Below are 25,883 nucleotides of genomic sequence, written 5' to 3'. Positions count from 1 at the left end.
TTGGCTATTTTTTGAGAATTGTTTGTATAGGAAAAAAATGTGTAATCCAGTTTACAGACCTAATGTATTAAAAAATGAGAAATTCAAAAGAGCTAAAACTCAGCTGAGCTCCTTCCCCAGTCGTACCAGTCAGTTTTCTTTGTGGCAGGATGCTGAGCACTTCTAAAAATCCCAAGTGTGCAGTTTGCAGGATTCACGTGTCATTTGTTCTTTGGGAGGAAAAGTCACACTGTTAACACCTAAAACATGTTTACATACTGTCCGCAGTGCTGGGTGCTCCTCAGGGAACAAAGCTGTTGGACAAAGCTTTTTTTGGGGGGGTCTACCGCTATATTTTTCCTCACCTACTTGTTTTATAAACATACATACATATATATATATATATATATAAAATCTACCTAACAGTACTGGGCTTGTCACACTGAAAACTACAGAGCTAATGCGTCTAACCTTACTATAGTTCTCCCAAGGGAAGAAGATTCTTATGTAGTCAGTGAAGAGGTGCTGAAGTTCAGACAGACATCACCTTCCCTGAAGGTCTTCAGAGCCCTCTCACCACTGCGTGCCCTCCCAATGCGTTTGCCATGTGCAACCTGCACAAGAATTGCGGGTTGAAGCACAGCCGTTGAAGCAGTGACTGCGCAGCAGTACAGCAGAAAATGTAGCTGCAGGAGCAAAGAATGCTTGTCTGTTGAGTGGAGGGGTCAAGAGGGGAAGCAGAATTAGTAAAAGTAAAATCTGAAATGCAAGATGTGATCCATTTATTTTATGTGTTAGAAAAAACATGGGAATTAAAGAATGACTGGAATAAAAGGATGAAAGTGGCTTGACTAGCCAGGTCAAAATCTTTATTCTGTTGCAAACAGTGTGATGAGAGCATGGAAGGTAGGAAAACAGGTTAATCGATCACATACAGTACTATTATCAGCATGAAAGAGGTAAGAAATTAACTTCAGTAGTTGAGGATGGAAAAGAAAATTAGACTTCCTGCAAATATAACGAATATGGTGCACGATGTCCTTGTCCTCTCCTCTCTCCAGTATAACTTCAGGGCAGTTAAACAGAAATGCTGTTGCAGCCCTGGGGATAACTGATCAGTACAACCTTTGTACCGGAGTCTCAGGCAGACCAGTAGACATGGCAAATGGGTTTTTGGTAGCATTCCACAGAGATGCAGGTCGTCTAACAGAAGCAGATGTGAGCAGGCTCACTGGAAAGAAGGGGAATGAGTTAAAGAAAGATGTCACAGGTAAACATCAGGCCAGACTGTGAGAGGTTTGATGGGCCTCAAGAGATGCTAGACACCTGCAAGCTTTTCTTGATCTCAAAGGTTTGAATAATAGGACAATTCAGGTTGGAAAGGACCTCAGAAGGTCTCTTGTCTAATCTCCTGCTCCAAGCAAGGTCAGCTATGAGATCAGGTTACTCAAAGCTTTATCCAATCTGGTCTTGAAAACCTCCAAGGTGGGAAACTGCAAAACCTCCCTGGACAACCTGTTCCACTCCTTCACTGTCCTCATCAGCATCTTCTTTTATCTCATCTAAGAAATTAATTAATGCTTCCAGTTGCCAAAGATCTCCTATATCTGTTCCTGCTTCATCCTCATTGATATTGGCACTCTGGAATTGCTTTTATTCTGCTAAGGAGGCATAACTAGCTGAAATTTTTGTGGATTTTTTTTTTTTTTAGAGTTCATCTATTATAAGCTGTGGCAATGTGATGAAAATAAAATACAAGGAGGATGCTGCTTTGCTATAAACTTAAAAAACCTCACCCTTGTTCAGGGGATTGTAAAGCATTAGCAAACAACACTGCCATGTTACGAACAACCTTACGGTGTATTTAAATTCTGTAGGCTAAAAGGCTGTAGCACAGTGATATTAGGAGCTCCCACCTGACTTGAGTACAAGCTGAAAACATTCTATCATAGAACAAGGTTTTCAGTCCCCAGGGATGTTTTATGAAAGAAATGAAGCAGCTGTGCAAGCATTCCTGCCAAAATAATCAACAAAACAGTAACTAACAGTAACTGGAGTAAGTGGCTGTATATTTTGCACCCTGAGAACTGCAGGGAGCCAAAGTGAGAGCAACAGCTGCGAAAGAAGTAGTTAGGGAAATAGAAAAGAACAGCAAGATACTTCATGATACAGATTTTTATTCATTCTGAAGTGTGCATATGTGCCTGCTGAGACAGGGGCCAGGATGCTCATCACCTCTGAGAACTAAAAATCAGCAACATCGTTTGTGTCCCAGACAAAGCAATGATGAATGTTCTTCCCACACCTATGCAGAGAGGTGTGGCACTCTTGTCTTTCATCAGATCTCTATTTGCAGGAAAACAGCTTGCTGGATAAAGCTACTGCATAGCAAGAGCCTTTCATAATGCACACACTAAACCTGGCTGGGTTACCCAGGAAATTTCCTCCAATTAATAATCCTTCCTATCTGAAGACGGCTTTTTTGGATAAATCTGTACAAACTGCAGCATGCCTAAGGGCAGGATATTGGCCCAATTACAGCACACTCCCTCCTTCCGACAAAATGCAAACTTTTCAGTCAGGATGTTGCAGCTGTTTGCAATAAGTTAGGCCAGGAAATGGAGATTGCTTCATACTACTGCAGAGCTGGTGATGATTTTTAAAAATTCGCAGAGGTAAAGTTGTATTTCACAATAAAACATAAACTAAAAACATGAAGCAAAGGCACCAACATCAAGCTGGAAGCCTGCTTAATAACTTTCAAATATGAAAGAGTAGAAGTACAGTCTTACATAAAATGACAGTAACATGGAACAAATAAAAAATCCTCGACCTGTTCACCTCAACTGCCAAGTTTACCAAAAATATTTAGCCTGCTATTGGATCATACAGAAGCTGCTCCAAAGGCAGTGAGAACCACTTGATCCAAGCACACACTACATGCTGTTTGATGAGAAACAAACTATGAAGAATTAAAAAATGAAATGCTGCTGAATCATTTTTCTATGCATGAGGTCAGTGCTACTTGAAAACAACGGCCATCTATTCTGCTAATCAGAAATTGACAGACATATAATAAATCCTTGCAAAAAGACCTATTTACTATCTACAGCTGTATTATAAAGTCTTACTTTTAAGCACAAACTAGATAGAAAATCATTAAAAATTAATCATATTCATGCCTAAGCAGAATTCCCTTTTGTTGTATCTCAGTAAAAACCCTAGCAAATGCTTGAATGGAAAAAAACCAAACAAACAATAAAAAATCTAATGCTAAAATGCAAATGCAAAGAACTTCAATGAATCCAGCTATTTTTAATTAATCATGCTAATTAGCATAGTAAAAGCCTCAAAAGTGAACATGATACCCAAAGGCTACCATTGCCAACTGCCTTTCTTCCCATACAAGAAGACAACTCAAACTACACTGGCATTTGTGAGATTGCTTTATTACTGAACAGCTAGCAGTAGTTAGGTCTAGCAGAAGATACTGTGCCATTCTGCTGTTGACTTCTTAAAAGAACATTTGATACTGGGGCATCAGATCTATCACATTCATCTAAGTGTCTGACATTCTGGCCTTGCTCTGACCAACAGTCAGTACTACAGAGCAGGTGTCAGTAGATGTGCAATTCACTGTTGCATTGGCACATGCTAGTGCAGAACGAGGCTGAAGGGCTTAACCGATTGCTTTCTGACACCTGCTTATATGCTGAAGCATGAGATTTGGTTCTTCTTGTCCTACCGTAGCCTATGAAAAAAGATATTAGTGATCATAAAACTAGTTATTAAAAAAAAATATCAGCATTTTAAACAAGGAGTTTCTGTGGCATTACAATTTACCCACCAACTGTGCACAACATCAGTATTTTCCATTCTAAATATATTACAACCCCACTAGCCATCAGTGCTTTTTCTGTTATAAAATTAAATTAAAAAGAGGTAACAATCCCTTCTATTTGATGTCTCCATTCCACCATTCTTCTAGTTCTAACTAATACAATTGTAAATATATTCTCCCACACATCAGGCACATAGTACCAGTGAAGTGTTAGATCAGAAAGATAATTTATGTCAACACTGTTAGCAATCATCTAGCAAGTATTTCCTCATTGTTGTGCTGTGTAGGGCCAGATACGTAGGCAGAATAGGTGGCGCAACTGTCATTAGAAGCTTTGCTGGGAAGAGGCTGAATACTACAAACCTTCTCCTCCTCCCCCACTCCCCCAAATCACTTCCCTATCTACATATTAGAACAGAAAATCTTTACCATCAATATCCTCTGATCATCCTCAGCATCAGGATATGAGACACACTCACAATTTAGCAATGCCTAGGGACTGAACTGTCCAGTAACTCGACTCAGACCTTCAGCTTTCTCCATCAGCAGTGTGCCTGAGGCAGCCCCATCAAACAAAAACACCTTCGTTTTTTAAAATCTAAAAGCAGCTTGAATAAGACTGAACATTTTATCAAGATAATATGTTGACGTATATATTGAATACATGTATCAAGATAAATACTAAGGCATTCTGCATGGCTTTGGAATGGAGTAGGGCCTGAAAGAAAATAGTAAACTGATCTTAGATGTATATTTAGGTTTGATTCATTACATCTGATTTGGAAACTGCCCCACTTTGCTGTTCCGTTTCTACTAGTGTCTTAATTCACCTGAGTTTAGGTATTAATGGCTTCTGTAAACGTGAAAAAATATATTGGTTGTCCAAAATGATTTTAAAATTCTTTTCAAAACAAGCTCTGGCATACTCAGAAGTCATTAAATCTAGGAGCAAATTTTTAATCAGTAGGCAAGGCAGATCAAAAGTGATCTAAGAACAGCACCTATTAAGGTGTAAGACTATTTAAAATTCTTCCCATACTCCTTAAGTGTTTTTTGGTTGGGTTGGGGTTTTTTTGGTTGGTTGGTTTTTTTGGTTGGTTGGTTGGGTTTTTTTAAAGCATTTAGTATCACCTAACTTCCTTCTTTTAACTTCTAATTATATTTCAAACAATGTTGGTCCACTAAAAAGACAGGCTCTTCTCATAAGAAATTTCTAAAGTCTTCACTCTGGGAACAGCTATTCTTGTCACTTAGGGCTTCATCCTGGAAGGAGTTTATGGTCTCGTATAAGCTGGACCTTGTCACCTACGCAGAGCACCAATTATTCCCGTATGTTCCACTCCCCATACAATATTTTCCAAATAGTTTACAGTAGTTTTGCTTTTTATACATAATGTATCAACAGAATCTGATCAAGTCCGAATTCAATTCCGAAACCAGTATGGTTTTCAACACAAGAGCTTGCTGAAAGCTTTTGTGCGCTTTTTGACAAATTCCTGGTGATTTATACATGGACCTAACCAAAAATTCAAAAAATCCAGAACTATTTAAGTAGGGAAGCTGTTTTGCAAAACCAATCAGCATCTGTATTGCATCAGCATCTCTGATTTGCTATTTAGAGTCTCTCAATCTCTTCTTAGCATATAATTCTCATACACTGTCCTCAGCTTCCAAACCTGTCTTCTAAGATGATTCAGCTCTTGCCAATTTTTCAATGTTATTCTTGGGTTTTTTTCACTAACAATTTCATAAGCTTTTCTGTCTACAATTCCAGTATTATATCTCTGCTTCACTCTTTCCTAAGAACAACATGAACTTGGAAATCTGTGGGTTTTCACAGTTTAACTACAAGTTCCTTATTTGACATCATAAATACATATGAAACATAGAATTCTACAATATAAAGAAATCCTACTAACAAGAATAGGAATATCTAGGATGATTATTATCTAATACAGTATGCTTATGTGCATATAAAAAAATAAAGGTAGAACACTAAATGAGAAAGCATACAGTCTGCTGGAGTCTGGTTTAGTGCATGATTGAAAACAAGTATGACAAGGTCTCCTGGCAACACTCTGTGTGAAGATACAGTAAATAAATAGGTGTAAGTTACATGCACTGAGTGCTAGAGCCTTCATTTCTTATCCAAAAATATTTAAATGGTTCTATGTGCTGTTAAGGAGCTGTAAGACTGTATTTAATGGACTTATTTAACAGAGGATTACAAGTCAATTAAATACTTGAGATAAAAAGTACAACAAAAGGAGAGTAATAATCATCTTCCTCTGATTTTTACAGAGATCATGACCTCTATCTAGTTAATACAATTTTTAATCAGATATCTTAATGCAATTTCTGCAGTAGCTTTGAACTAATAGAGTAAATCGGATAGTTCCAAGAGCTGGCTACGAGACCTCTTCAGCAGGTATTTGCCAAACCTGCCTGTTCTGCTTTAATTGTGCTGAATACTGTATAAATCCTTTAAAGTTGTGACCGACTTATCACTTAGACTCTGCTCATCAGTAAGCCAGGCACAGCCTGTGACACTGCTGTTCAGGGGGTTTGAAATTTTGAATTGCCTTTTGAGTTTGAACACTGTTCACAAGAGGATTTTGACCACAATTCCAAACTACAAAACGTGAAGCCCTAACACTGCCCCAAGGGGAAGCAGCACAGCCTTGTGCATTCCACACAGCAATAAACCAGCGACGAAATTGTCATCCCAACATCGACATCAACAGCGAGAATGAGGCAGATCAATTTACCACAGCCCCCTATTTAACCTATGTTACACACGACGTTTTGAGGGTTAACAGCCATTTTGGGGGTTAATTAATTACCACTTATTACTTTCTGCATACTATAAATGCTCATTATTACTGCAATATAACTTCTGTATATTGTTACTGAAAGAAAAAATGGCTTGCTTTTCCTTTTTACCATGCAGTTGTGCTAGAAAACTGTAGTACTCCTAGTCTAATGAGTTAAAAGAAGCAAAGAAATGTTTATTCCTTAAAAATCCCTCCCAAATGCTCAGCTGTCCGCCTGCAACAACTAAGAAACAAGTTCCCAAGAGATTTTGTTAAGCACTGTGCTTTCTTTCTCTACTCGGAGAGAGTACACACCCAGCTCCTCTGTGATCAGCAAACAGGAGACAAATTCATCTCATCTTGTTAAAGAAGGCAGTATAATTTCATAAAACAAAAGAACTTCTGCCACATAGATCACCGTTTTTAATGTAATCAGCATTTGAAGCAATCTGGGTTTTCCTGTGTATACTTCTTTGCATGTTCTCTCCTGGGCTTCATTTATCAAACAGGGATGGAGACAGCCTACATTGCCAGACGGACCTTTGATCTGACGCCCTGCAGCCACTTGTGTGTTATCTCATGTTCTAACCTACTTACGGTTTTTTCCCCACAGAGTGCTATGTATCAGAAGTAGCAGAATTTTCATTGTACCAGTTTGGTCCTGTAATTCAGATATAAGTGTACTGACATAGTTTTATGACTGAGATAATGTTATTGACTATTCTTGGTGCATTACACATAGTCCACACTAGAAAAATCTACCGCACTCCTCAAGTACCTATTTTCAGTTTCCATATCAAGGACTGAAATTCATTATCTCCCTGATAATCATTTTTCAACATTTCATTGAGGATGGAAACCAGCTGAGAATTGGTTCACAGAGAATGAAGAACGGTTGCCAGTTTCCCCTTCTTTTGAGAGAACTTTTACTTATTTCAACTGGAATAATTTTAGAAATTTATGTTCCTTGATTACAATTATTTGTTATGCCTCTTTTTTTTTTGTTCTGGTCTGGAGAGAATCAAATGTAGTCACATCTTGCTTGTGTTGCTTGCAATTCTACCACAAAAGTGTAGCTCCATAGTTTAGTTTCATACGCTACTACTGCTAAGCCACTCTAAATTTTCCTCCTTCATGCCCATATAAATTGATACTGACAGAACCGTCACCTTCAATCTGTTGAGACTGAAAGCAAAATTTTGCAAAGGTTGTTCACTCTAAATTCAGTATTCTTATTTCTGACTTCCGCTGCTTACCAAGGTCACTACTTCTGAATATGTCTGTCAAGTTACGCTGATACTCTCATATTCTTTTTAAAAGGTTTTAAAAGTTTGCTCTAACAGCACTAGCTGAACTTAAAATGTGTGTAGGCTGAGATTTTTAACTTACAGATATGTAATGTTAGTTTTGGATTGTTTTTTTCCCAGTCAGCTGCCTTACTGTCTTGATTTCAGAAGTGCTAAATAACCAGTGTCTTTCATTAAGGAAATGCTGGAATATTTATAAAAATTATGTTACTCAAATGTTCAATGTTGCAAACTTGTAAGATTTATCTAGGCTATTTCTCTTACATATGCTAATGTGTGTCACTGTCAGAAAGACCTTTTTTAAGCTTTCCTAAACTACTGTCAAATTCTGAGCCATGGTCAATGTTTTGCTAAATACCCACCAGTTAAAATACATGCCAGGAATTATGTAACGTTGCTTCTCCCTCCCTTGTGCTTACTCTTGCTCCAAACGGTGGACTGTTGTATTAAAAGATCAGCATTACGAACACTAGGAACTCTGTCAAGATTACTGCAGTTTCAAAGAACTGCATCAGCTACAGACAAAACTATTAACATGCAAAGCCTACCAACATTTACATTGCTGGTTTCTTAGCTTCTAGTGGTTCTGCCTTGGAACAGAAGGAGACCTCTTGAGAGCTATTATACTCCCTAAAAAATGAGATTCTTACAACTCACAGTAGTTACAGCCCTTTTGTACTACTATACATCCTTCTTCCTTAATCATAACAGCTGTAATTACTCCAAAACTGGTGGGAAAAGTGGGAAGAGTATAGGGTTAGCAATGGTGTTTCACAGGAAGGTAGTCGAGGAGAACAGTTAAATCTCAGTGATGTTTAAACTCTAAATAAGTTGACAATCATAGTAATACATAGGACACATCAACTTGCTACTATTGAGTTTTGCCTTCAGATTTTATGTCAGCATGACAAATGGAAGATGCTTTTGTGCTGTGGTATTCCAAAATAAGTGTTTCATGAGGTCTATTCTGTGAGCTTTTCTGCCAGAGTTCTGCTAGCTGTGTAATCCTTGGTCTGCTGCCCCATGAGAACTTCATCAGAATATTTTCCTTCCAGCTACTGAGATGAAGTGTCTAGGCTGCCAAGCAAGCATGGTAGTTTAAAACAGTCCACATAAAAACTGCAATAAAATTAAAATAGATGCAAATTCACCATTCAGTGCAGTGATTTTTTGTGCACTGGGTAGTTTTCTGATTGTGGCTTCATAAAGCAAAAATAGCCTCATTCTAAATACAGAAATAGTAATAGGCAGAACATGTGAAGAAAAGCCAAGACTTCAAAGTTCTGTTCCTCACTCTTCCAACTCACACAACTTTGGTTTAGATTTCTTCTCTGTATTTAACTATCTCAGTCAGGCATTTTGAGTTCTATGGACACTTAAAGCGGACCACCAAGTATCATATTCATCATAAAATGATGGTGAACAAGTACAACCCTCAAGACTGAATGCTCTAGTAAGATATAAGTTATTTGGGTCCCAGGTTGTTTTGCTCTGTGTGCAGGTTGGTTTGTACCAAAGCTAGAAGTAGAGGTAAAAAAAAAAAAAGCAAAAAAAAAAAAAAGCTAGAGAGGAATCAGGACAAGGAGTAAACAGGAAGCCCTCAGCATAGTGTAAGACACACAAAGAATGAAGTATAAAAATAAGTGAAGTCCAACAAAGTCTGACAACATGGCCTCTGCAACAGTAGAACTTGAAAACCTAAGAGTTTCCTTCCAAATAACTTCCCTCTCCAAAGCTGGGAAAACTACATTATCTCTCCTTGGTGTCCAAGTGGCTATATTTGCTCACTAGCAAGCACTAAGTCCAACTGTCTGTAAAAATGAGAACAAAGGGAGAAAAAGCACTTCAGCGCACCACACTTAATAAAACAATCTCCGTAAGATCCTAATCCAACTGGGCGTCTTAGAACAAACAGCCTTACCATCACTCTTGCCTCAGAGCGCTTGCAAAGGCATGTCCCCCTTTCTCCAGCCTACTCAGACATGTGCTGGGCTGCCCAAGCTCATGCTCAGGTTACAGTCCCACAATTTCAGCCAAGGTGACCAAGTCCCTGGTTCTAGGAGACCCGTATTACAGTAACACAAGCAAGCTGCTACTTCTGTACCTGCAGCCCATCCTGCTCAGGCCTGCCTACTCCTTCAAAGCAATCTGTATTTTATCTTCAAGAAAATATCAGTGTACATAGCATTAAACACAGTACTTATTGTCAGGGAGGCACTCCCAACAGGAAATAGAAGCAAGCACATTAACTATCCTTCTAGTTGTCTTCAGGCTTCCTCGCCCAGCTTGCAAAAAGCATACTTACTGGGCAGGCTGGCCCTGTACTCGGAGTGTATTGGGTGCAGTTCTCTTTTCCTTTTCTTGCCAGGCAGAAATATTAGCACCAATCTCATTTTGCATCAAGATACCCCAGTCCAAAGTAATTTAAATGAGGCGTAGGTCCGTGTGGTGTTCACAAGCAGTTCCAAGCCACTCATACCCCTGCTTCTTAGCAGCATCAACAGAAGGATTTCAGGCCACCAGGCTTCCAGCTTCATACTTCAAACAAAATGTTTGTTGTAAGACAGAGCACTTGATTTTTTAAAGATCCCTGAACATTCAGTGCTCAAAATGTGTGTCTGGAAATCTGATCCTATACTCAAACTAGACTGTTACTATAGTAAACCTGCGTGTCGGTTATTCAAAGCACGTAAGGGATTGCCATCCCAGCTTATGATCTCTCTGTAACAAAAGAGAGTTCATAAACAAGAGACAAAACCAAATCTTTTAGTTCTACCTTTCTAAGTCAAACTACCACTCACATGAACTTCCCAACCCTCTTTTAAACTCTAGCAAAGTCCACAATAAGGTGTTCTGCACTAAGGAAGGAAAGATTATGAGAACTAAAGGTCAAACTGTATTCTCAGCCACAGCAACAGAAGACCTGGAGAAAGGCCCTCGTGTTCATCAGAGTTACTTCAGTTTCACACTGAAGAACCCAGAGTAGACTTGGAAAAGCCTGGGTTTAAACCCCCTTCTATTTAAATCATCAAACAAAGAACTATGCTGGGAGTATTTTATAAACAAACTGCTTGGTCCAGCACTTTTGGAGCGCAATCAGATGGTCAAGACTAACGATAAAGTGATGCTACACAAGTTGTCAGCTATTTTCACAACAGCCTTAAAATCTTTCATGTGAAAGTGATGAAATGCTGTTTTTAATTAGAAAATTAAGAATTTTATACATCCAACCTGTGGAAGTTTTGTGCAAAGGAGTTCTCAGATTGCTTTAATAGTGTATCAGAAGTAAATAATGGAAAAAACTGACTGTACAAGTTCATAAAAGTGCTCAGACTTCTTGTTTTGTTTGCAGTAACAGGACTTTTAAAGTAGAATGCTTAGAGGGTTTGCAAGGTTTCTTTTGCAACGGATAATCTAGACACTTAGCCTAAGGAAACAAACCATGACTTTATATAGATTCTGGTACACAGATCACGATCCCTGGTTGTGTAAAGTAACCTAACTCCTTTCAAATCCTAATGTCTCAACCAAAGGATTACTGTAAAGCAAACCCAACTAATTTCAACAATTCGAATTTTCTTAGACTGGTATGAGTTAGTAAGTAATTAAAATATAGGTTCAACTGAGAAGTTAATGTTGACAGCAGTGTTACCTCCCAGAATTTACTCACATGGATTCTGATGTTACAATGTCCGACTGCAAAATAACCCAGGATGAGAACTGAAAATGTTCCAAAAAAGACAATGAAATTAATAAATGCAAATTCTCTCTGACCACGCTGTCACCCTTCTAGGAGCCTCATCTACCTGCCTTGTATCCCAGGCTCAATTCTTTCTTTGACTATCTCTGGATTCCTGAACACCCAGCACAGTTTCAGCTTGCTCTCTTGTGGCCAACGTTAGAGCTACAATCGTCCTGGTCCTGTTTAGTTCCAAGGACCTCCACACATGGTTTTTCTAGAGCATGATGTTTCCACAGATTACTGTCATGTACAGCTGAACCTCGTCAATGACTCAAGTTTGAACCCACAATCAAGTTATTGTGGCTTAACATATTACCAAGCATCAGCTTAGATACACAACTGAGCACATGCAGACATCTAGCCCACAGCAAAGCACAGAAATGTAGCACTTTAAGCCCTAAAGGCATTATCAACACGACCCTGTACCTCTCACATCTGTAAAGTTATCTGACACAAATGTACTGCCAACATCTTGAAAAGAGGTGTTCAGGAGTGATAGAGGTTTTCAGAAGGACAGCCTAACATTTTCAGCATGCTTTTAGCAACAGTCTGTCAGAGCTTAAGCTTGGTTATTTGAGAATGTCTTGGTCACCTGTTTGCTAATGCTTGTATTTTCTGACATCAGTAATTACTGCCTGGTTTGTAACTATTTACATTGATTGTGGGGTAATTTGTGTCATTTTGTATACTCTTAATGATGCCAGATGCTGAAAAGGTGAAGACATTAAAAGACTCTGAAATATTCCTTGATACTTTGTAAACATTGCATCAGGCATTATTAACGTCCTAAAAACAGCTTCATGCTAGAAATGGTTCAGAGCACCAGAGCTGGCACAAGAGAAATGCACAGACACAAGTAGATTGACCAGAGATGAATCACTGAACGACATTGCCCACCTCATTGCCAGAGCAGCTCCTGAGTCATCTCACCACCTCTCATGACGAGCAGTGCAAGCACATCGCGAAAAATTGAACTACAGCATCCCTGAAATAAGGTTGAATTAAGATGTCACAGCCCTGCAAGGACAGATAAAAGGTACCGACGTTTTCCTTTGTTGAGTTTTAAACAGCTGCTCTTATTGTGGATATGAATGTAAGTTCAGAAGTAACCATGTTGCAGGAATCCATTAATTTTACAAAGGACTTATCAAAAGCACATTCCATATCAGTAGAAGAATCAACAATTCATAGTAAGACCAGAAGTTGAGATATAATAGTAAATGGGGAATGTTTTCAAGACCATTATCATCTCTCTTATAAGCCAAGCAGTGAAACATTCCCAGAAGCAGTGTGATGAGTTTTTGATTAATAAACATTAACTATATTTATTACTGAACATGAAAAGGATCATCAGTACAGAAATTACACTTTGACTACCGGGTTACTTGATCATCAACCTTTGTAACGTATCAACAGCAAATAACATACTCAGGCAGCAGAGGGTTAGGAGGCGCTCAGATTAAAGAACAAGAGTGACAAACTACAAAGCACACTGGATATGTGACCCAGACGTGTTTATTGTAGAATTTGAAGGACAAGCCCCAGAACCTCTCCAGCTCCTAGGCAACGGTCCCCCAGCACCTTTAGTTAATCTGCTTTGGAACTGGCAGAAAGAGATAAGCGCTGGCACACTGCGGAGAAAGGCGGATCAGCTATCTAACCTGCCTCCCCGCACAGTCCCGCAAGCAGCCATGTTGATGCGAGGGTGGAGGCAGCAGCATGTGGCTGAAGGTGGAGGGAAGAGCAAGACTGACATTTTATGAAGCTGTAACCTCAGTTTCTCTTTCTGTTAAAGGCAAGTAAGTGTAACATTTGCAAGTCACTGTGTTGTCAAACATTCTTATAGCCAAATTCTTTCTTCATGCTTCTGCTAGGAGCCAAAATCCTTATTCTCCCTAGACCACTGCCAAAAATTCCAACCAACATCACAGACATTCCAACCAAGCTCACGGGTACCACCAAAACAAGGTGGCATCTTACTCACAAGCTCTAAGTATTATCAAAATACATAATACATATGATTGTGTGAGCCACAAATCACAAAGCAACAAAAATCAACACTCCTACCATCCTTAAAGGAGCAAATATTTCAAGTAATTCATGAAGATTTGCACAACGTTTGCAGCACAGTCAGCAGCACAAGGGCTTGTAGGATTTTATGAGATTTCTATCCCAACTGAGCTATCAGTAGCAGTCTGTATATCTGGAATGACTCTTGAGTCTTTAGAATAATTACACAATATTTAAAAAGAGCAAAAGGGATAACATGAGACAAAACAAGAACTGTAATGTTCCTACATTAACCACCTTGGCAAACTCCCCACCGATATCCACTAATACTTTATTAATAAATAAATAAATATATAAAGCATTTTCCATGAAAATCAGCAGACTTATTTCCCGAGATATGTTTCATTCACCAACTAACTCAGTGATCAGAGCATGTAACTCCTTTCATAATTAAATCAACCTCTGTCTTAATTTTTTTGTTCCTCGGGTGTGATTGAAAGACATTTTCAAAACCTTCTGGTCACACTAGTTGGCTCCTTTCACTATTTCTCAACCTAAATTTATTTATGATAGCAAATCACAATAATATTATTTGTCCTCACACTATTATCACCCTGCCATTTAACTTCCTTAAACATATTTATAAAGACAGGTGCATCACTGCTATGTATCTATAGTAGAATGGAAGAAACAGAGAATTGTTAAGGCTATCGTCTACCCAAGAGGAAAACATATAATTTTATTATCTGTAAATGTTATATAATTCATCTCTCCCCTGGAACACCTTTAAGCAAACTGCACAAAGGTATTTCAGCGCAAGCTGCCCGACTCCAGCCCAGGGTCACCACCACACCAAACAGTTTCAAGGCAAAGCACTTCCTCTTATTTTTCGTTTTATCTGGTTTTTTTTCAAGCTCCACAAGGCCCACAGGCCAAACACCTGAGCCTTGCCAGCGCCTCAGGGACAAGGTGAGAACTCACCCAGGCCCGAGAGCTCTACCTGCGCGGCAGGACGCGGCCGGCCCCGGGAGGAGCGAGTCGCCTCACGCATTCCCGCCACTCACACCCCCATCGGCTGCCGCGCCGCCCCGCCCCGCCCGCTCCGCGCGTGCTCAGTGCTGACTGGTGCGCCGCGGCTCCGGGCTGCGGGTGCATGCGCAGACGCCCCGCCGCGCTGCTTGCGCATGCTCCGCCGCGGCGGAGGGGGCCGGCTGCCGGTGGCGTTGTGCGGCCGGCGGGGCCCGCTTTGAGGGGCCATGTCGTGTCGGGCGTCGCGACAGGAAGAGGGGGAGAGCGCGAAGCTGCGGCACAAGGAGGAGCTGAGTCGGAGGGTGAGCTGAGGCGGCCTGCTGCCGGCGGGGGAGGGGGAGCGCCACGGGGCGGCCTGAGGCTGCGGCCCTGCCTCCCCGCCGCGTACCCCGGGGTGCTCTGGGCTGCGCAGCCCGGGGCCGTGCTGCTGAGGGGGCCCTGCGGCCTCGGGTGTGATCAGCGCGCTGATGCGGCGGGCGAGTCCTGTCAGGAAGCCGGGGCTCCTGGTAGGGGGTTCTCGGCGGGGAGCGTATGTCGTGTAGCGAGTGCTTGTCGGCGATGCTGTTGGCTCTCTTGTCAAGATGGGTTTTTTTGGTTCTTACTGCTCTAAATTGAGCTTGAAAAGTCAGGTGAGTCACCGTGAAGTTTTTCTGTAGCATCTACTTCAGCTGTATCTGCTCAAAAAGTGCCAAGGGATTTCAGTCACACTCTGGCACTCCTAAATCTGCTCTGTTTTCCATGGTGCCGATAACTTTGTTTAGTCTGAAACCTGTCAAGTCCTATGGAGCTGCTTTCCCTCAAAAAATGCCTTCTTTTCCATGTGGCCATACTGTGTAAAGTCAGTAGTATTTTTGATTGCCTGGGAAGCTGTAAAGCTAAGATGTAATAGTATGGCAGGTTGTAACTTCAGTTATCCTTAAGTGGCTGGTGTAGTCCTTAGCAAAAGATGACACTGCTCTTTTGTCTGTTGGAATTGTACATATAAGACGTTAATATAGCTGATGGGAAAGCTGTCTTTTCTGTATGCCACATTCAGATTGGCTAACTGAATTCTGTGGCAGCTTTCTACTGTAGCACCAATTCCAGGAGACAGAGGAAGAATAAAGAAAACGGTTTTGTTTTTTCAAACAAAAGGCACTAAGTGCCCTCTGACCAGATTTGGGGGTTTTGGGGTTTTTTTTGGCTTTTATGATGGTCCTCCTGATGGCTTTTTAGCATTCACAGCTGTCGCTGCAAAAGAATATGGGAATACCTGCCACCTCTGCCGGTGCAGTTGAACAGGGTGGCACATCCCCCTAAGGAAGTTTGTGCAAAACTCCAGAGCAATGGAAAAACTTCTGTTGCTCTTAATACAGACTTAGGGCGTTTGGGTATTTATTGGTTTCATTTTGAATCTGGAGAAATATCTGTGATTATGAAGTGTGTTGTAGATATTATGCTAGATTTTGTTTTCTGAAGTTATTTAATGTTTTATTAGTTCTGTACAGGTTTTTCTTCTGAGGGAAAAAATGTGGTCTCAGACTGTAAATAGCTAGACGTACTGTGACTTGCCAGTAATGATTGCTTTTAAGGATAGGAGAAATATCAATCCATGCAAGATAACCTGTTTCTAGAGCAGTTATTTTAAGTATTTCTTTTTTCAAATGTGTTTATATCTACTTCCACAATGGTCTGTTTAGAGAAAACAGCTATATATGCGTGTAGTTGTCATAAAATATCAGTAAGCCTGTTCACCACCAGGATTATAAAATAATTAAATTGAAGTGTATCTTTTGCCTTTCAGATTAAAGAGCAGAAGGTTGTAGTTGATGAGCTTTCTAATTTGAAGAAGAACCGGGTAAGTATCTACAAGTTTGCTTTTGACAATTTCATTTTAGCATCAGAGAAACAAGCATAGAGACAAGAGGGGAAACAGAATCGGAGCACACTGTCTCTGATTTGTTGTAATACAGATATGGTCTGCTGTTCTCAGATTTGTCCTACAAATTATTTGATTATGTACACTTGTACAGTGTAACACAGTGTGTTGTTGGGGTTTTGGGTCTTTTTATGTTTTATCTGAGTTGTTTTGTTAAGACGTTTGAATTGATCAGAAGCCTTCATCAAGTATTCTTAATTTTCGTGTGTATGCATTTTTAAATAGAAAGTGATCCCTCACATATGAGGAAGAGAGAAATGCAGAATAGTCATGGATTGATCATAAAATGTTTTTGATGGTATGACAGTAGAATGTTGGTGTTGTCAGGGCAGAACTTACCCTGTTTGTGTAAAAGTGAAGGGCTGTCTCAGTGGACCTACCTCAGCTTGTGCTGCAGTGTGGTTGCCCAAGTTTGTTGCTTTGACTTAATGCAATATTGTTTCTCTTTCACAGAAAGTTTACAGGCAGCAACCCAATAGCAACATATTCTTCCTTGTAGACCGAACAGAAACACTGTCTCAATGCAAAAGTAAGTTTGCAGCCTTAGCTGTTAATGATTTCAAAGTTATATTAAAATAAAAAACTGGCAACTGTGTATCAAATGCGAAGTAGACTTCAGACGGGTGTTTGTCTTCCTGGATTGGATTAATTTGAAAGTGTTTCCACTTGATATATGTATGTGGTAAAAGAGCAAGTGCTAAAGATGTAGGAAGAGGGAGAGCATCTGCCCAGGAGAGGTGTCACTGTGCTCAGTGCCCTTTGGGAAGCTGTATAGTGCTTTGTTTTTTGGTTTGTTGTTTTTTTGTTGTTTTTTTTAATGGGACAAACACACCTAAAAATATCATGGGACGATTGGGAAGAAAATAAAGAGAAGTTAAACTGGGTGTTAAGCTAGTAATCTTTAGGTAGCTGAGGGAATGGATCTGTAGGATTATGAAGATAGGAGAATGGATGATAAAGAGAGTTGACAATTGAACAAACCTTAGAAATGTATAAATGTATTTTCTGGAACGAACAATTGCTACTTTGATTCTCTTTCCTTTGATTTGAGTTAATAGTGTTGACATTTCACTTTTCTTGTTATTTCAAATGTGTAAATCGTACAGGCAATATAGGCAATAGTTGGCCATTCCCCTAATACTTAACCTTGTAGTGTGGCTGTCTTTAGGAGAAAAAAAAAATATTGTAATCTTTGTATAATGAAAGAAGAATAAGCTACAGTGAGCTATAGTATTAATATAACACAAACATAGGACTTCTGTTACTTAACGTTTCATGCTTACCTCATTAGTTGAATAAGTGGCTGGAGTTACTCTTTTCATTGATACACACAAACTTATCTACTCATAAACTTATCAGTTTATGAAACTGATTATTCATGTTTTTTCTCTTATACAGATACATTAGATGAATTAAAGAAGGCACATCAGGAGATGGAAAATTCAGAAAAGACCAAAATCAAGAAATAGTCCATCTGAATTCAGAGTCACAATGTGTGGTATTTGTTGTGTTGTTACCTTGTGTAGCCAGCATGCTATTCATGATTTCTTTAACGAAGGCATACTCTGCCGACTTAGAAGAAGAGGACCAGACAGTAGCCAACAGTTGATAAAAGCTGCTTCTGATCTCTCTTATCAGTGTCTGTTTTCTGGTCATGTACTTCACTTGAGGGGACTGGTGACTCCTCAGCCTCTGCAAGATGCCAATAACAATATTTTTCTTTGGAATGGAGAAATTTTCAATGGTGTGCATGTAGGAGATCTAGAGAATGACACTGAAGTAATGTTTCGTCATCTTGCATTATGCAGTAGTGAAGTGGACATTTTGTCACTCTTTTCATCAGTTCGGGGTCCATGGTCTTTTATTTATTATCAAGCATCTAGACACAGTTTGTGGTTTGGTAGAGATTATTTTGGTCGTCGTAGTTTGCTTTGGCAGTTTGGTAATGAGGTTGACAGTACTTTCTGTCTCACATCAGTAAGTGTTTATTCCAAATCAGGTAACCAATGGCAAGAAGTCCCAGCATCTGGAATTTTCAAAATTGATCTCAAAGCTTGTGCAGCAGCTAAATCTTTGTCTTTATCGTTGTTTCCATGGAAGTATAGCTGCACAGAGAAAACAGTAGAAGAAATATTCATTAGTGTTCTGGACCAAGTTTCAAAAGATTTACCGAACCACATACATCTTGTGATGAATGAATCAAAACTATGCCTCAGAGCACCAGTTATGCCCTTAAATAAAACAATTCCTGAAGCTTCGGGTGAATGTCCAGGCACTGATATTAGCAATATTATCCATATGGTTTCTGTAAAAACCCTTCAAGGATTTCTTGCAGAGGAACACAAGAAGAAATTAGTCCATCAGTTTCTTGATGTTTTAAATGAAGCAGTGAAGAGACGGGTTTTATTTCTCTTTAGAGGTGAAGATCAGAAAACAAGAGAAGTTCCAAGCATATCTAACAGGAAAGCACATGTTGCGGTACTCTTCTCTGGTGGCATTGATTCTATGGTTATTGCAGCCCTTGCTGATAAACACGTGCCTGTAGAGGAACCGATTGATCTTCTCAATGTAGCTTTCATGATAAAAGAAAAAGCTAAGCTAAAGGGTACCACTAAAAATGATACCAACTGGGAAGCACAGCTTGATTTGCTTTGTCCTCAAGAAAGTTGTCAACATCTTGGTGCTAAAACTGGTGCTCATCTATCTTGTTTTGATGTTCCAGACAGAATCACTGGTAGGGCAGGACTGAAAGAATTAGAAGCCATTAACCCTTCAAGAACCTGGAACTTTGTGGAAATTAATGTTACACTAGAGGAATTGAAAAAATTGAGGCAACAATGCATTAACCACTTAATTTATCCACTGGATTCAGTATTGGATGACAGCATTGGCTGTGCAATTTGGTTTGCTTCCAGAGGGGAGGGTTTTGTCAGTAACCAAGGAGAACTGAAGCCATATAAAAGTGTGGCAAAGGTACTGATATTTTTCTTGTTTTCTGCCTTATGCTTGACCTGTGAATGTAAAAACAGTTCTGTTGTTTCAGAAATCAGCAGAGGTCTGTAATATTCATAAGGCTTCTGAAATTCAGTGGCAGAAGGTGGAATAGCTTTGTAATTATCATCTTTGTGTAATTGTGGAGTTAAAATCTGCATTAGGTTCTTTCAGCATGTAATGCGTATGGCTTTTCATTGAGCTTGGGTAAGGAACAGTATGACTTGGGGAAAAAAATAATAACCATCATCTATCATTTTGGGTGTTTCAACTCCAGTAGTGGGTAAGAGCTATTCAGTCCAAATTGAGTAAGTTAACAAATATAGAGATAAAAGTTAATGAATTATTAAGTAATATTGTTTGTGCCAGCATCCCAGCTCTTGTAAAGTTACCGGTCTTTGTTTAGGCATGCTATTTATGTAACAAAATAGCAAATTATAATGGCAGAAAAGATGACTACTTGGATTTTTTTTTTGTAATTAGAGTCTAATTGAATGGCAGAACTACAAAAAGTAGCTCTTTCCTTTTTGTAACTTAATTTCATATAGGTAATATTAAGTAAAGGCTTTTTAGTGTCGAGATTATTTTCTTGGGAATTTGATTCTTATTTCTTGCTTCCCAATTCCCTGATGGTTTGTGTAGGGAAGAATGAACTGTTTAATTTCAGCAATTTGCAGTCCACTTCTACCTTTTACTTTTTGAGGTTCATGTTACTTTTTTTCCTAATTGCTAGATCCTAAACCCACAAAAATAAACCCAACAAATGCGATAGTTTGTTTAAAAACTACTATTGTAGAACACAGTTGGTTTAGTTGACTGATCTACTTCGGGATGTGCATCTCAGATTTGCAAAACATACAAATTCATCTTAGGTCTGGAATATGTTGAAATGGGTCATGAGTTAGTAACACTTGCTCTTTACGTTTTATTTTCCCATCAATTACTGCTGTGCACAGGTAAAAAATCAGTTGGCCACTAGCTGGTGTCAGATTAGTAAAATATGCTTGACTGTTTAAGTTAAGAGACTTCCACTTTCATAGTGAATTGCTGTTGAAGGCACAGTAATGGACCAGCTGTAGTAGTGTTTTTTCCTCTTGATAACATTTTATGTATTTACTGAACAGACAGAACAATATGGGACACTTACACTTTGCATAATGCGCCTGGTAAATTAATGGTAATCTGGGTGTACGTTCAGATAACTAGAACACATGGCATACCACGTAATCTTCAGCAACAACTTTTTTAATAAAGGCTGGTGTTTAACAAATGCTGTTTATTGTAATAGAAACTAACAAAGACATACTTCAGATATGCTGTGTTTGTGACACATACGGCGTTATTTTGGTGGTTTTTTCCTTGCACCAGTAGAAATGTTTGTGTGTACTTTTAGGTCTGATGGTGAACCTATTTCAAGTTTTCAGTGGCTTTATTGGAAGCTGTTTCAGGCTCTGTAAATACATAAGGCACATCCCATCATGAGAGGTGATATATTTAGATGATATGTATTAAAGTTATTCTCCACAAGATGTAGTTAAACATTTAAGATCCATTACATATCATTACATATTGTTAGCTTGCATAGATACTAAGATTTCTTTTATTCTGTTTTCTTAGGTTGTGCTTACAGGAATTGGAGCAGATGAACAGCTTGCTGGGTATTCTCGACATCGTGTTTGCTTCAAAAAATATGGCTTAGAGGGTCTGAATAAAGAACTTGAAATGGAGTTAAATCGCATTTCTTCTAGAAATCTTGGTAGAGATGACAGGATTATTGGTGATCACGGAAAAGAAGCCAGGTATTAATGTTTTAACATGAAGCAAAGCTGGTTCTTCTGGTTAGATTGTGCTTGTAACACTCCAACAGAAAGCTTAATTGAAACTTCTATGCATTTTGTTGTCTCAAGTTCTGTTGCAGTTTTGTTACTGTACTGTATTTTGCGTTGGTTTGGTTTTTAAAAAGTGGTCTGTAGTACTGTGGAAATGTTACTTAAGGAAATGTGGCAGACTGAATATTGGACTTCTATCTAGAAGTTTTAAGAAGCAGCAACAGATGTTGAAATAGGCAAAACCAAGTTGGTTTTATCACTTTAAGTGGTTCTGGTGTGGTCATTTGGGGAGTGACTTTGGAGAATGACTACATAACATAGAAACCATGTATTCCTGTCCATGCAGTAAAGGCATGATCATTATCCACTACATTTCCTGGTTGTTAAGTCAGAATAGTTAAAGACCTATTTTATTTGTGTTTACTTCCTCCATGCTACTACCAACTTGCAAAAGATTCCTTGGGTGTTGTCCGGTAGCAGAGACCACTCAGGTGCATGAAAAGTCTTTTCATGTGACCTTTGTGCTAGTGTGTTTCCAAATCTGTTCTTAGCTGCACATGGTCAGTTTAGCAATAAGCAAGTTGCAGTGGTGGATGGGCAATGCTGCCATTCGTGCATGCAGTTAGGTATGAACGCCTGGAATTTGGAATGTTGTCAGTATTTGTTCTGTAAATGTTTGGTTTTGTTTCAAAGCTACAGCGTAGCTTCCTATAGTGTTTTTAAATACTTAGAAGTTACCTTGAGAAGTGTTATTTTGTCTTGCTCTTCCATTGTATTTTCTGATTTTCTTCATAATTGTTTTGTATAAACCCAACGTTTCTGATGCTTGTTCTTACTCTTTTTCTTAGCTTGACTTTTGAAAACTTCTAGGCCTCTGTATTTAGACATGATATATTATGTTTTCTTTCTCCAAGACAGTAATTGCTTTGGAGAGTTGTCATAGTACTATGACACTAACATTTAAGTTACATCTATAGTTAGGAATTGGCACAGACTCAAGTCTTTGCATGGGGCAAAGGGGATAACTGAGACTATTTGTATGAAGTTTTTAAAGGGTCTTTGCCCATTTGTATCTTTCCTTCAGGTTTCCTTTTCTTGACGAAGATGTTGTTTCATTCCTCAATTCTCTGCCCATCTCAGAAAAAGCTGACTTGACTTTACCTCGAGGAATTGGTGAGAAATTGATTCTGCGCCTTGCAGCCAAGGAGTTGGGCCTTGCAGCCTCCACCATTTTGCCAAAAAGGGCTGTACAGTTTGGATCTCGGATTGCAAAACTAGAGAGCAACAGTGAAAAAGCATCTGACACATGCAGCAGGCTGAAGTTACTTTCAATAGATGAACTATAAAGCTACATCTTGAGATGCTGCATTTATTCTATATGTAAATTCAGTAAATCTTCGGAGTTTTCTTAGAATGTTCGGTCTGTTTTTTTACATACTTGGACAATATTATTAATCATCAAAATAATACATGTAGATGTGTACTAGACTCGCTGTGAATGCATCCTCGGGAGGGGAGGGGATACTGGGCTCTGGGGAAGAGAGGATAGCCACAAGTTGGCTTTCTCACCATTCTCTGCTGCTGTTGGTGTCGCAGAAAGCCTATTTGAATCTGTCCGTTCTGTTGTGTGCATTGAATTCAGTGCAGCACATTTTCCTCTGTTGTGGAACAGGGCTGGTCTGCAGCTGTGGTTTAGGAGAGGGTTCAGGTTAACGGTTTTAGGAGGGAGAGCGCAGTCAGGAGCTGGCCTGGGTTGCCAGAGCCAAAACCATCTGAGGGCCTTGGGCCTTGTCGCCTCTTGGAGATCTGCCTTCCAAGCATCGTTGCTTTCCTTTCCGTTACTTGAGAAACAGACAACCCACACATACCCGGGGTGTTTTGGGGCCATCCTGTGCAGCCTCCCAGTCCTCAGCCTGCTCTGCAGGGCTGTGTTGGTTGGTGGTCCCCAGTCTGGGGCTCCCTCTGCTTCTGGAGAAACTGGGAAGCTCCCTCCAGGCTGCTCTTTGCCCCTTTTTGGCTCCCTGGCTCGCTACCTCTCCTTTTAGCTTTAGTTCTGCTATTTTTACTTCTAAAGCTGCAAAGTAATTCTATCAAGGAGTATCTCTTTTAGGCAAAACAAAAAAGTGGCTCAAAAAACCCCACCAATCCCCCCAAAAAAACCCTCCACCAACCAAAACCAAACACTGTGGGTGAGTGCATGGATGCAATCACGGGGTTGAAGCAGAAATGTGAATGGACTTCCTCTGAAGAAAAGCTTGAGTTAACTTGTCTTTCTAATTGTGTATGGAAAGACTGCAAAGTTAATGTAGGAAAAAACAGATACATGCTCTCCAGTGCCTTACAGTTCTAGTTTTTATGTTTGTCCAATTAAGTAGAGAAAGGAAAAATCGTGCAGACCTCCCCCCCCCCCCCCCCCATTTTCATACAAAGCATAATATTCCTACAAAGTTATCTCTGAGGGGGTAAGTAGATTTTCAAAATAATTTATCAAGTCTGTAAAGAAGTATTTATTTAAAAATCTTAAGTTCCAGACTGCTTCAAGGCACTGGCAGATTTCTTACTGGTGCTCTGAGGAAAGCTGACTCCCTAGTACCTTACCCTGGGATTGGGTTCTCACATCGCGCCCTAATGCAGGTGGAGATTGGACCAAGAGGAATATTAGGCTGATGAAAGGCAACTATTGTTTATTATTTGTTATTTCTGTAGTAGGTTTCTAGTGTTGGAGCATTCCTAGAAGTTACGTGTCACCTAGGACCCTAAGAAAAAAATTTGTACTTTTTGTACCCAGGCAAATAGTTTCTTTTTCCAAACTAAGAGGCCTCCGATACGTAGAGAGACATAAGAAATAATTTTGGAAGGCTTCTAAATAGTTTTAAGTAGTAGTTTTAAAAAGAAACCATTTAATTTAATGTTGGCAAAATTGTTCATTTAACCAGTTATTCACAAGAAAGTAATTTATTATTTATAGTACACTTACCATAATTTGTAGAGTTATTTGACCAAATGTTTGGTTTGGAGGCGGGGCAGTGGGGCAGGGCAGAATTTTAAAGTACTTAATGTATTGAAATTACATTATATAAAATTTTAAAGCAACCTGCAGGAATGTTACTGTCCTTTAATCTTGACCTTAAGAAAGTAATTGTTTTCTTGCAAATACTAGTTTAGCTTTAGATTAAATAATATTCTTTCTCTTTTTTTGTTAGCCTCTCTTAAGTATTGTATTTTAGAAACTGGAGAATATTCTTGAAGAATGCTAAGCCCTGACAGAAGTGTTCCCTAGAGCTGAATAAGCTGATGAGGCAACCCGCTGGTCAAACTTGGTAGCTCAGGGAACTGCTAGTGCCTCGTTGGTGAAGTCTGACAAAATAAGTAGCAAGAATGAATTAGTACCCTGTCCTTGCTGGCTGGTTTCAAAAGATGACCTACAGTGCTTAGGATAGATTCTCAGAGAGACTGCTGGGCCCGCGATCTGGATGGCACAGTAATGATCAAAACATCCACCTGAGAAGGCCTAAACTATTCCCTGAGGGATGTTTCTCATGAGATACAGGTTTGATTTGCTGTGATGTGCAAATGAGCTGTATAGAGGCAAAGCACTTTCAAACATGACATGAAATCAGAATTGTACTTTGGCTTCCATGTTTGCTCATCATTGGCAAGGCTCGTGAAGCTGCAATTCTGTCGGTGATTTTATTGATGTAAGTAGCTGGGTGTTGATGTAAATGATCCTTACAGCCGATTAGTAACTGCTTCCTTGTAGGCTGCCTGTCGTGCATCTGGCTATAAGGCTCGGTGTTTGACGTGGATATGCCAAGCAGAGAACAGTACCCTGTTCCAGCGATGGGATTTGATGGGAAGGAGTAAGGAATGTGCACGGTAATATAGATACTATAGTCTAGTCTTAAAAATAATATAAGTTCTTTCAGATTTCAGATTGACTTTTACTTAAATTGCTGAGTACACTATGAAGGTTTGAAAGGAGTAAGATTTTTGTAGCTTAATAAAATGTATTTTGATTCCAGTTTGATATTTATTTTTTAACAGATTAAATGACACTATCAAAGACTAGTTAAAGTTCTATGCATATGGTACAGTTACTGGCAAACATACAGGGTTGCTGGCTACATGTCATGCAACCATTTATTTTGTATAATGTTGTTACTTTTTCTGGAAATAATGAAAAAAAATTGTAGAAACAAATTAAAAACATCATTGTTCATCAAAATAAGAACTTGGGGTTTTTTGATGCTTTAAATTCAAGCATGTGAAAATATTCTTATAAAAGCACTATAAACCCAAGGTTTATGTTGTAAACGAGCAGAGAAGGTGGTTGCAGGTTTTTTTCCTTCCCGTATTTGAGCACTGTAAAACTTTAAAATGTCCTATAGGAGGCGGTGGTGGTATTATTTCAGGTAAGAAAACTG

At 39.3% G+C, this 25,883-nt stretch overlaps 2 protein-coding genes across 2 annotated transcripts; both read left to right on the top strand.

Annotated features, from left to right (window-relative positions):
- Positions 1-14,847: 14,847 nt before the first annotated feature.
- On the top strand, positions 14,848-18,273 carry ASDURF (ASNSD1 upstream open reading frame). The gene is made up of 4 exons (XM_055813155.1): positions 14,848-15,023; positions 16,505-16,558; positions 17,093-17,168; positions 18,038-18,273. The coding sequence occupies exons 1-4, from the start codon at positions 14,949-14,951 to the stop codon at positions 18,106-18,108; spliced, it is 276 nt and encodes a 91-aa protein (XP_055669130.1). The 5' UTR covers positions 14,848-14,948; the 3' UTR covers positions 18,109-18,273.
- On the top strand, positions 18,131-22,947 carry ASNSD1 (asparagine synthetase domain containing 1). The gene is made up of 3 exons (XM_027792235.2): positions 18,131-19,612; positions 21,248-21,429; positions 22,544-22,947. Exons 1-3 carry the CDS (start codon positions 18,131-18,133, stop codon positions 22,803-22,805), a joined length of 1,926 nt encoding a protein of 641 aa, XP_027648036.2. The 3' UTR covers positions 22,806-22,947.
- Positions 22,948-25,883: the final 2,936 nt, after the last annotated feature.

This window comes from Falco peregrinus, chromosome 8 (assembly GCF_023634155.1).
Source record: "Falco peregrinus isolate bFalPer1 chromosome 8, bFalPer1.pri, whole genome shotgun sequence".
Classification (NCBI taxonomy): domain Eukaryota; kingdom Metazoa; phylum Chordata; class Aves; order Falconiformes; family Falconidae; genus Falco; species Falco peregrinus.
The sequence above is the reverse complement of the archived record's forward strand: the minus strand, read 5'-3'. Positions and strand labels throughout refer to the sequence as shown.

Bases quoted from the DNA above. Each gene is read 5' to 3' on its own strand.
- ASDURF (XM_055813155.1), top strand. From the start codon at position 14,949: ATGTCGTGTCGGGCGTCGCGACAGGAAGAGGGGGAGAGCGCGAAGCTG. The intron at 15,024-16,504 runs GTGAGCTGAGGC...TTTGCCTTTCAG, and splicing joins AGGAGGAGCTGAGTCGGAGG to ATTAAAGAGCAGAAGGTTGT. The intron at 17,169-18,037 runs GTAAGTTTGCAG...TCTCTTATACAG, and splicing joins AACACTGTCTCAATGCAAAA to ATACATTAGATGAATTAAAG.
- ASNSD1 (XM_027792235.2), top strand. From the start codon at position 18,131: ATGTGTGGTATTTGTTGTGTTGTTACCTTGTGTAGCCAGCATGCTATT. The intron at 19,613-21,247 runs GTACTGATATTT...CTGTTTTCTTAG, and splicing joins CATATAAAAGTGTGGCAAAG to GTTGTGCTTACAGGAATTGG. The intron at 21,430-22,543 runs GTATTAATGTTT...TCTTTCCTTCAG, and splicing joins GATCACGGAAAAGAAGCCAG to GTTTCCTTTTCTTGACGAAG.